Genomic DNA, 11,381 nt, shown 5'->3' with positions numbered 1-11,381 from the left:
AGAAAGAAAGAAAGAAAGAAAGAAAGAAAGAAAGAAAGAAAGAAAGAGAGAAAGAAAGAAAGAGAGAAAGAAACTTGAAATCTACATGTTTATTTGGATAGTTGCTTTATGTTACTTCTCTGAATAATAGACCAGAACTTAATCGTTATTTAAATACACCAAGTTTTTGTAATCTGTTAAAGTTTTTGTAATTACTAAGAACATCTTAAAGGATTTTTGGTGCTTCCATCTTTTAGGCAATAACAGAATTATAACTGATTGACAATAATGAACAATTTTAAGTAAAGTACCTGTACAGTCTCAACTATAGTGAGTCTGAAATACTATTGGATTATGAAGGAAATAAGAAAGTTATGGGTTTTTAGACCATAGAAGAGATGTATAAATAGGAAAAGAAGGTTTGAATATGTTAAAAGAAAGGTTTGAGGAAAGATTTGGCTTCATTTAAGTGGAAAGGGTGTGTGAAACTTTATGTATTTACTTTATGGAAACTGCAGTAATAACAATTACATCTTGATTTCAAAGTAAAGAGGGAAAAGTTACAGAGAGCTATGAGTAAATTTGAAAGCAAAGAGTTCCAAGTGTAATTTAATTTATTCTCATCTCATTTTAAATTAAATGTTTATTCTAGTAAGATGCTTATGATAAGTCAGAATTTATTATACTATTTGGTATTAAGATAGTGTTAGAAAAAATGCATAGCTCTAGAAATTTGTTAATTGTATTATTTACCTCAAGCTTAACAATCTATGATGTGGATTTAATACCTCACATTGATTTGATAGTGTTAAGTGTCAGTCTGAATTTGAACTCAGGACTTCCTGACTCCAGGGCCAGTGCTCTATTCACTGTGACACCTAGCTACCCCAGAAATCTTAAATCTTAATCTTAAAGAGATTCTAGGTGGGGCTAGATGGCATAGTGGACAGAACGCTGGCCCAACAGTCAGGAGGACCTGAGTTCAAATCTGTCCTCAGGCACTTACTAGCTGTGTGATTCTGGGTAAGTCAGTTAACCCAGATTGCACACGAGAGAGAGAGAAAGAGAGAGAGAGAGAGGAGAGAGAGAGATTCTAACAGTAATGATTTATAATACTGAGCTTACCACAGTTTGACCTAACCTAATGATAACAGGTATGAATTTAAACTGGCAAAGCTGTATAGATGTATTTTTAGTGCTATTAATGTAAGATTAAACACATTAAGAAAAATGATTACTTTTCTCTTATATTAATAACCAATTATTAAATTAAGATTAAGGTTTTCCCTTCCTATTTCCTCAGTCAAACTAGCCTCTGAAAGAGAGGGTTGATGATGAGATTGGGTTCAATCTTGGTTGAGATCCTACCCAACTGGGAAATCTGAGTTTTGATTAATGGGTAAAGACCATCTTATCTAGGTGGCATTCTTACCATAACCCCACCATTGTTCTACTGAAGTAAGACTGGATGGGGAATAGAACCCAAGGGGGAGAGGGGATGATCTGGGTAGAGATGAGTCTCTTTGTCCATTAGAATAAGCCTACCTTCTCATTATAATATTCATTCTCTCATTAATGAATTAAAACTAATTAATTAAAACCAATAAGAATTGGCCTCTGCTTGTCCTGAACACCAACTCTTCCAAGGCTATTTAAATGCCTAGCAGCCTCCAAAGGTTTATCTTTGGCTTCCAGAAGTACCTGACCTCATTTTAAAAATTATTTGCTAGACAAAATTGATAAATTGATTATTAATTGCCCAGAAATTGTGTCTCTCTGACTTTTCATTCCTCATGACATGCTTATATTGTGAAACTTGCTAACAACAATATAGCTATAGAAAAATGACTTCTCTTGTAATTTAGATACTGTTTGGGTATATAAACTCAATTGTTAATGCATTGTCTAAAGGTTGCTAACTATTTTTGTTGCATGTATTTTATTTTATTAAGATTATTATAGGGGCGGCTAGGTGGCGAGGTGAATAGAGCACCAGCCCTGGAGTCAGTAGGATCTGAGTTCAAATTCAGCCTCAGACACTTAACACTTACTAGCTGTGTGACCTTGGGGAAGTCACTTAACCCCAATTGCCCTGCCTTCCCCCTCCCAAAAAAAAAGATTATTATAATGTTTTTTAAAAGTCTTAGTTGTTTTATCTTATTAAATGTTTATTAACTTATTAAATGAGACTAGTTTTTGACATGGTTATAAATTTGTTTCAGCTCTGCTGGTGAAATGATGTAAGTTCTATAATACTTAAACTGAGAGCTATGTAATCCAGAGGTGAAAGAGTCAGAATTACATCTGATTTGAGTGGGAAAGTTTATAAACCAGTTCATATTATAAATCATCTTATGTTGAGGAAGTTCCACCTAATGTGTTTAGCTGTATTAAAGATGGCATGAAAGATTTTCTCTGTAAGGTCATTTGGAAATACATCTGACTAAATATCATCTAATATTATGAAATTTGGTAAACTACTGTATCAGATGATGCTATTAGGAATGCAGCTTCTCTCCTGATATGAATGTTGTTAGATTATGAACTGAACTATTAAAAGAAAAGAAAATATTTGAAAGCATTTGAAAAAAAATGTTTGAAAAGAGTTGGACACAGCTGAGAAGATGACTGAACTCACGCCTCCAAGAGCTTGGCATTTTTACCCTGAAGTAAAATTGGAAACCAAGCACCAGCTCCAGGGAGAGAAGCCATTCAAACAGTCAATCTCACAGTGAGCTTTATAAATTGACAAGGAGGTTAAAAAAAAAAAAGATCTTAGATAACTGAAATGCACAAATAATGGCAAAACTTAATTTTTAACTCATAATAGTAAACCTCCCTCCCCCACCACACACGCATTTTCACCTTACAAACTTCTCAGAGTTGCTATGAGAAGTTCACAGTGCATGTCATCTATGATTTTCCAGGTCACCATTGTCATTGTTCTGTTGTTCAGTAGTTTTCAGTCATGTCTGACTCTGTGACAGCTTTTGGGGTTTTCTTGCAAACATACTGGAGTGGTTTATCATTTCCTTCTCTAGCTCATTTTACAAATGAGGAAACTGAGGCAAACAGGATTAAGTGACTTGCCCAGGGTCACACGGCTGGGAACCATCTGAGGCCAAGTTTGAGCTCAGGAAGATGAGTCTTCTTGACTTCAGGCCCAGTACTATTATCTACTGTGCCACCACCTAGGTCACCATTAGAGGAAGGCGTAGGAAAAGAAAGAAACCTAGATAATTGAAAAAGTGACTCATCTCCCCCATAATAACAATAACAAACATTTCTGTAGTGCTTTAAAGTTGGGAAAATGCTTTACATATGTTATCTCATTCAAAATTATGACAACTCTTTTTTTTGCTTTTTTTTTTTGGAGGGCAGCTGCCTGCATTATGACAACTCTTAAAAGATCGATGTGATAGGGGCAGCTAAGTGATGCAGTGAACAGAGCACCAGCCCTGGAGCCAAGAGGACTTAGTTCAAATCTGGCCTCAGACACTTGACACTTACTAGTTGTGTGACCTTGGGCAAGTCACTTAACCCCAATTGCCCTCCAAAAAAGCAAAAAAAAGAAAACAGATGTGACAAGTATCATCATTCCCATTTTACAGATGAGGAAAGAAGAGGCTCAGAGACATTAAGTGATTATAGTGAAAAACTTTCCAGATTCTTGATTCAAATGGCCCATGTATTGTAAATCATATCAATCATTTCTACCACACCACTCCTGGATCGTTTTTGTTCCTCGGGTTCTCAAAGATTCAGTGGAGACTAATATCCTCAGAAGGTAGGAGCGAGATTGTCTTTGGAATGCTGACAGATTGGTGGGGCTCAGGGCGGCTCCCCTAATTGTGCTGTTGTACAAGCCCATAGCAATATGGCTTCATATACCTGCCAAAGTTTGGAAGGGACAATAGACCTTGTACATTCATAACGATACTTCAGCTGGTCCCCAGCAACATCACTTTATAGAGAAAATAATCTATCTCCATTTCTCTTTGGACTCCCAACCTCACAGAAAAATTTAAGAGTTTGTCAACACAAATTCTGTGGATTAGAGATTTGATTGAGGAGAGCTAGTCTGGAATCTGAAGCTCAAAGAGAAGTGCATTGGATTCTGAAGGGCTAATCTTTGTTACCACCTCCCACCAAATACAGACCTTATCAAATTGGGTTGTACCTTGGTGAGGGAGATGCCAAATGCTCCAGGTTTCAGATGACCTGCTATTTCAGAGCAGGTTTTTGAAGCAAATTCATGGGGTGTGATGAACACGAGGATGTCAGCATTCTTTACTGCTTTCACCAAATCTGGAATAGCCACCTGGAACCAGAAGGCATCATTTATTCCACCTCATAACATATCACTAGAAATAAAAACATATCACAGAAATAAATAAATATTTATTTATTTATAGACTTTTCTTTTTGGAGGGGGGAAGGCAGGGCAATTGGGGTTAAGCGATTTGCCCAAGGTCACATGGTTAGTTTTGTGTTAAGTGCCTGAGGCCGGATTTCAACTCAGATCCTCCTGACTCCAGGGAAAGTGCTCTGTTCACTGCGCCACCTGGCCGCCCCTTAATAAAAATTTATTGACTGATTATTAGCAACCTCTTCTTATAAGTATGAATGTAGGCCAAGAAGCAGGAGACCCACAATCTTTTTTTTTTTAGGATTATATGATTTATTTTTTACTTTACAACTTTCATTTCCACAAGATTTTGAGTTACGAATTTTCTCCCCATTTTTCCCTACCCACCATCCCAAAACAGCAATCTTACTGAATATCCCCCTCCCCAATCTACTCTCTCCCATATCTTTCCCCATGTCCCCTCCGACTTTCCAGTAGGGCACAGTGGATCTCCATGCCCCAGTGCCTGTATATCTTTGTGTAAAATAATGTAAAATGTAAAAAATGTGTAAAAACATGTAATATATATATATATATTTTTAAACATTTGATTTTAAAACTTTGAATTCCAGATTCTTTCCCTTCCTCCCTCATCACCCACCCTCACTGGGAAGATAAGCAATTCAACATAGATTGGACATGTGTAGCTATGTAAAACATTTCCATAGTGGATATATTGTAAAAGACTGACTATATTCTCTCCCTCCTATCCCACCTCCCACTTGTTCTATTCTCTACTTTGATCCTATCCCTTTTCAAAAGTGGGTGCTTCCAACTTCCCTCCCCCCAGACTTCCCTCTCTTCCATTATTCCCCCTCTCATCCACTTCCCCCCTACTCTCCTATAGGGTGAGATACCCTATTTAGTGTGTGTCATTCTCTCCCTAAGACAAATTCAATGAGAATAAGGTTGACCCATTCCCTTTTGCTTTCCTCTTCTTCCCCTCCATTGAAACCATTTTCCCTTACCTCTTCTATATGAGATAGTTTACCCCATTCTGTCTCTCCCCATCTCCTTTCATTATATTCCTCTCTCACCTCTTAATTTCACCTTTTAAGTATCATCCCTTCCTATTAAATTGGTCCTGTGCCCTCTATCTATGTATACCTGTACACATATATACACTCAAATATGTATTCATATGCCCATATACCCTCCTATATAGACATATATATGTATTTATACGTATATATTTATACATTTATATTCCCTTCAACTATCCTCATATTAGAAAAGTTTCCTAAGTTACAATTATTGTTTTTCCATGTAGGAATATTAAGTAGTTCAACTTTGATAAGTTCCTTATGATTTCTTTTCCCTGTTTACCTCTCATGCTGCTCTTGCTTCTTGTATCTGAATGTCAGATTTTCTATTCAACTCTGGTTTTTTCATGAAGAATGCTTGAAAGTTGGGGCAGCTAGGTGGTGCAGTGAATAGAGCACTGGCCCTGGACTGAGGAGGACCTGAGTTCAAATCCGGCCTTGGGAACTTAACACAAAAACAAGCCTTGTGACCTTGGGCAAGTCATTTAGCCCCAATTGCCCTCCAAAAAGCAAAAAAAAAAATTGCTTGAAAGTCCTCTATTCCACTGAATGACCATATTTTCCTCTGAAACATGATACTCAGTTTTGCTGGATAGGTGATTCTTGGTTTTTATCCCAGTTCCTTTGACTTCTGGAATATCATATTCCAAGTCCTTCGATCCCTCAGTGTAGAAGCTGCCAGATCCTGAGTTATCCTGATTGTGTTTCCACAATATTCAAATTGTTTCTTCCTGGCTGCTTGTAATATTTTCTCCTTGATCTAGGAACTCCAGAACCCATCTATAATATTCCTAGGAGTTTTCTTTTTGGGGTCTTTTTCAGGAGGTTATCAGTAGATTCTTTCAACCTCTATTTTGCCCTCTGGTTCTAAAACATCAGGGCAATTTTCCTTGAGAATTTCTTGAAGGATGATTTCTAGGTTCTTTTTTTGATCATGGCTTTCAGGTAGTCCAATAATTTTAAATTATCTCTCCTGGATCTATTTTCCAGGTCAGTAGTTTTTCCATTGAGGTATTTCACATTGCCTTCTATTTTTTCATTTGTTTGGATCTGTTTAATAGTATCTTGATTTCTCATAAAGTCACTAGCTTCCATTTGCTCCAGTCTAATTCTGAAGGAATGATTCTCTTCAGTGAGCTTTGGAGATTCTTTTTCCATCTGGCAAATTCGGCTTTTTAAGGCATTCTTCTCCTCAATGGCTTTTTGAGCCTCTCTTGCCATTTGAGTTAGTCTATTTTTTAAGGTGCTATTTCTTCAGTAAGGTTGTTAACTCTCATTTCATAATTTTCTTGTATCATTCTCATTTCTCTTCCCAATTTTTCCTCTACTTCTCTTATTTGGTTTTTAAAATCCTTTTTAAGCTCCTCTATGGCCTGTAACCAACTCGTATTTTTCTTGGAAGCTTTTGGTGCAGGAGTTCTGACTTCACTGTCTTCCTCCTGTTCCATGCTTTGATCCTTTTTGTCCCCAAAATAGAAGTCTAATGTAGGATTGCTCTGTTTGCTTTACTTCCTTTGCTTGCTCATGTTGCCGCTCAATTACTTGACTTTTGAGCCTTTTGCCACAATAGAACTCTGCTACCAGACAGGGGAGCTTTGTCCCAAATGCTGGGGTTTTCGCAGCTGCCAGAGCTGTCAGTTGGGTGTCTTCTCTGAAGCCTCCACAAGCTCGGGTAGACTGTTCATGCATCCCAGGACCTCCACCCTAGACAGCGATCCAGATCCAAGCAGGTTAAAGCAAGAGCAATTACCCCTCTGACTGGTTGCTTGGTACCCCTATAATCTGCAGACAAGGAGCTCTGAAGCAGCCACGTGGCTGCAGCTGTACAGCTGTGGAGCCTCAGCTGCTTCTTGCCCCAGGGGCAAAGGCCAGACCTCACTCCCAAATTCCCTGTTCCTGCAAAATCTACACTGACGTCTCACTTTGTCTTTGGCATTCATGGGTGGGTATTTCTGGAAACCGTCACAGCTGCTGGTTATCTGAAGTCCCTCCAGCTGGCGGCTGTTCAGGCTGCCTTGAGGCTAAAACCTCCAGCTCCAGAAGGGCTGGGCTCATCACCCAGAGCACTGAGCTGGCCGCTTTCTTGCCATCCTGCTGGGCTGTGTTCAGCAGGAGGTTAGCTTCTCTGTGTCATTTTGTGGGTTCTGTGGCTCCAAAGTTTGTCTAGAGTCACTTTTTACATGAATTGGAAGAGGTGGAAGCTGGAGCCCCATGGAAGTTCTGTTTCTACTCCACCATCTTTGAGACCCACATTCTTATTTTGACTCTGACCTTTGAAGCATCTCCAATGTTGCTGTTGTTCAGTTATGTCTCAATTGGGGGTTTTCTTGCCAGTGATACTGGAGCGGTTTTCTATTTCCTTCTCCAGTTCATTTTACAAATGAGGAAACTGAGGCAAACAGAACTAAGTGACTTGCCCAGGGTCACACAGCTAGGAAGTGTCTGAAGCTGGCTTTGAACTCAGGAAGATGAGTCTTCCTGATTCTAGGTTTGGCCTTCTATCCACTGAACCACCTAGCTGATCATTAAAGCATCTCCATTAAGGTATCTTTTTATTTTAGGAAATAATAAGAAATAATATTTTAACTTAGTTTTAGTCTGAAGTTTTTTTTTTATGTTAAGAAACCAACGTTTATTTTTCAATCAGCATTTTTCCAACACTATTAGAGCATCTGGGTTTTAAGACCACTCGGTGGTAGTTCCTACCCACTCAGTGGCCTGAGCAGTAGGAGCCACAGACCAGTCCTCTGTAGCTGGCTGAGCACTCCAGTCTTCTGTGTGGAACTGCTGAATGGGCACAGATGGCACCTGTACTCCCTCAAACCAATCAGCCACCTCTGGTTGAGTGGCAGTGAATTCTGGGGCGGGGGCAGTCCATTCACCCTGAAACTCTTCCTTTGTCACTGCCTTCTCAGCTGCAGCCTGCTCTTCCTTTTCAATCTCTTCTGGATCCCTGTAGAAGTAAAGATCAGGCATAACCTCCCAGGGGTGTTCCCAGGAGATGGTACCACACATCTGCAGGACTTCACGGGCCAGCATCCACCACATCACACCCACCGAGTGAGCTCCCTTGTTGTTACATGGAATGGCAATGTCCACATAGCGAAGTGGGGAGTCTGTGGTGCACAGGGCAATGGTTGGAAGGTTAACATACGATGCTTCAGTCAGAGGCTGGTGATCTGCCCGAGGATCAGTGACCACCAAAAGGCGAGGCTCCCTGAAAGCTGCCTGGATCTGGTTAGTGAAGGTGCCCGGTGTGAAATGTCCAGCAATAGGTGTGGCGCCAGTGGCAGCAGCAAATTTCAGAACAGTTCGCTGGCCAGAGTTCCTGGATGAGATGACACTAACATTGGCTGGGTTTTCAATAGCAACAATGGCACGAGCCGCCAGCAGAAGTTTTTCCCAAGTTCTCTTCAAATTAATGATGTAGATGCTGTCACTCTTTCTTTTGTAGATATACTGTTCCATCTGGAAGTCTAGACTGGTGCCGCCCAAATGGGTTCCTGCAGCCAGGAACTTGAGGACATCCTCCTCCTTCATCTGTAGGACATCTAGGGCTCCGGACATCGTGAAAGTTTCCCTTAAAAGTTATGACGGAAACCAAGAACAACGCCGTATGGAACCCTGCTCGGGGCAGCACGGAAAAGCTAGTCTGAAGTTCTTGATCTCATTTGAATTAAGGACCCCATGATTTTCTGTAATAGTTTTCAATAATTCACTAAAACAAGTTAAGAAAGGAATTCAGATTCCAGGAAACTGGATTAGATAGAAGGAAGGTTCCAAGGTTAATCAATGGAGCATCTCTTAGTTTATAGTTAGCCAGATCAAGAGAAGTGATCCTTTGACTTACCCTTAAAGAATATTAGGGTTGTTTGTTTGTTTGTTTAATTCAACTAAGGAAAATATTTCCTGTCAATCAGTTATTAAAGATTGGCTGCTTTTTCAAAGGGGGTAAGCTCTAAAGTCCCTTAGAGTTGTGGTCATTTCTCAAACTGAGAAGCAATAGACTATTGTGTGGTTTGGATCCAGAAGGGTCATGCCAACCCAAAAACTTTTGAACTAATATGTAAGAAGGATGGGAGAGAAAATGATTGGAGAAACATTGAGCAGGAAAAAGTACTGGAAGATGTTTTTCAGGTGAAAGACTGGGCAGCTAGGTAGCACAGTGGATAGAATACCAGGCCTGGAATCAGGAAGACTCATCTTCTTGAGTTCAAAACTAACCTCAGACACTTACTAGCTGTGTGACCCTGGGCAAGTCACTTCACGCTGTTTGCCTCAGTTTCTTCATCTGTAAAATGAGCTGGAGAAGGAAATGGCAAACCACTCCAGTATCTTTGCCAAGAAAACCCCAGACTGGGGTCATAAAGAGTCAGACATGACTGAAAACCACCTGAACAACAACTCTAAAACTGGCATTGGTTGGAGTCTTGATATGATTCACTGCAAGAACTGAAATTATTTGGAGAAGCCAATGGAAGGGTGATGATTCTTCTCTCTTCCTGTTTCTCCCATTTTTGTTTTATTGCTATATACAACAAGATGGTACTGTTTCACTAAGTTTAAAAGCTGCTTTTAAAAATTTAGTTATTGGTTGTTATAATGGCAAGCAAAGTGGGATTTTTTTGCTGTTTTTCTGTGTGTGTTATTCAGTTTCCCAGCCTCAGTCTTACATGTTCTGCATTGAGCCAATCAGACATGCGCAAGTGGGCCCTAAACAATCAGATCCGTACATGTGGGCTCAAGCCAATCAGATGCTGAGTAGAACTGTATATAAAGAGAGCTGGTATTGAGAAAGCAGGCATTAAGGGAGCCAGTGTTGAGAGCCACTCAGTGCTCAGAGAGAAAAGCAGCTTGAGTGGACAGGAAAAAAGTCCTCTAAGAGCTGGGAGGAGACCTCTGAGAGCAGAGAGGAGACCTCTGATGGCAGAGACTTGCTGAGGGAGCCTCTGAACTTAGAAAGCAAATAGAGCTGTGGGGCAGAGACCTGCCTGTGGGAGGGAGGCTTAGCTTGAACCCCTTTTTGAGAGCTGTTGAAGTGAACTGAGCTGTTATTACAGAACCTCTGGACTTTGGAGTTGAATTGAGATGATGGTGCTAGCAGTGTGCACCAGTATTGTTGTTGCCCTATTAAGCTTTTGTTTTCACAGAAGCAGGAGCTGAAGGCAGGAGCAGGAAGAGAGGTAGTAGTCCCCAGTGAGCTGAGACATGGAGTGGGAGCAGAGAGCTGCCTACATATGAATCTAGGGGAGTGTGGTCAGCCCACAGAGTAAGAGCCATGGGACTTGGAAGTCAGCCTTGAGTTAAGATGAAAGAGGGCTTTACTTGGACACGTGGTATTGATTAAGGAAATTGGTCTTACAGTGACCTAGGGGTGGATGGTGTATTTTCTGCTACCCCTTAAGGATACCTTGTACAAGAGAAGACCCTAACCTGGGACCTCCTGATGTTGGGGATGCAATGATATATGTTGCATGATGTGTTGTACTATGGAAGACCCTAGACTGAGACCCCCTGATTGTGTAAACAAGTATTTTGGGGAATGCTACTGAATGCAATGATATATGCTATGTGCCATATGACACTGTGTTGATAATCTATATTATAAAATAGTATATTATACATATAATATAGTATTATATATAAATAATATAATATATAATGATGTGTTTTACTTAAGGATGTTGCTATGAATGTTTTGCTTTACTGAACAATGTTCAGTTCTGAATAGAGAATTCATTATACCAAGCAATTAGATCCTTAAAATTGTTCACAGTAGCAGTCCTCAGGTGTGCTGCCATGATTGGAGCTACAGATGTTTATGTTAACAATGATTTTCTAGATGAAAATAAAATGATGTTTTATTGTATTCTGAATTGGTGTCTTTGCTATAGAGTGTGGATAAGGTAGAAAGCCAGTGGGATAATGGGCTACACCAAGTTTAACCTTCT

The 11,381-nt window shown here is 39.9% G+C and overlaps 2 protein-coding genes across 2 annotated transcripts in view; both read right to left on the bottom strand.

Annotated features, from left to right (window-relative positions):
* LOC138143772 (glycerol-3-phosphate dehydrogenase 1-like protein) overlaps positions 1-11,381 on the bottom strand; it is a 40,281-nt gene that overhangs the window by 16,683 nt on the left and 12,217 nt on the right. Inside the window, exon 4 of the mRNA XM_069065045.1 lies at positions 4,160-4,300. Within this exon, the coding sequence (XP_068921146.1) occupies positions 4,160-4,300 (141 nt within the window). The remainder of the gene's footprint in view (positions 1-4,159; positions 4,301-11,381) is intronic.
* Positions 8,110-9,072, bottom strand: LOC138143681 (small ribosomal subunit protein uS2-like). The gene has a single exon (XM_069064911.1). It carries the CDS (start codon positions 8,995-8,997, stop codon positions 8,110-8,112), a length of 888 nt encoding a protein of 295 aa, XP_068921012.1. The 5' UTR covers positions 8,998-9,072.

The sequence above is a fragment of the Petaurus breviceps genome, unplaced genomic scaffold (genome assembly GCF_028583685.1).
Source record: "Petaurus breviceps papuanus isolate PSGF00001 unplaced genomic scaffold, PetGlider_PUasm1.0 90654, whole genome shotgun sequence".
In the NCBI taxonomy this organism is placed as follows: domain Eukaryota; kingdom Metazoa; phylum Chordata; class Mammalia; order Diprotodontia; family Petauridae; genus Petaurus; species Petaurus breviceps.
This window is presented reverse-complemented; position numbering and strand designations above follow the sequence as displayed.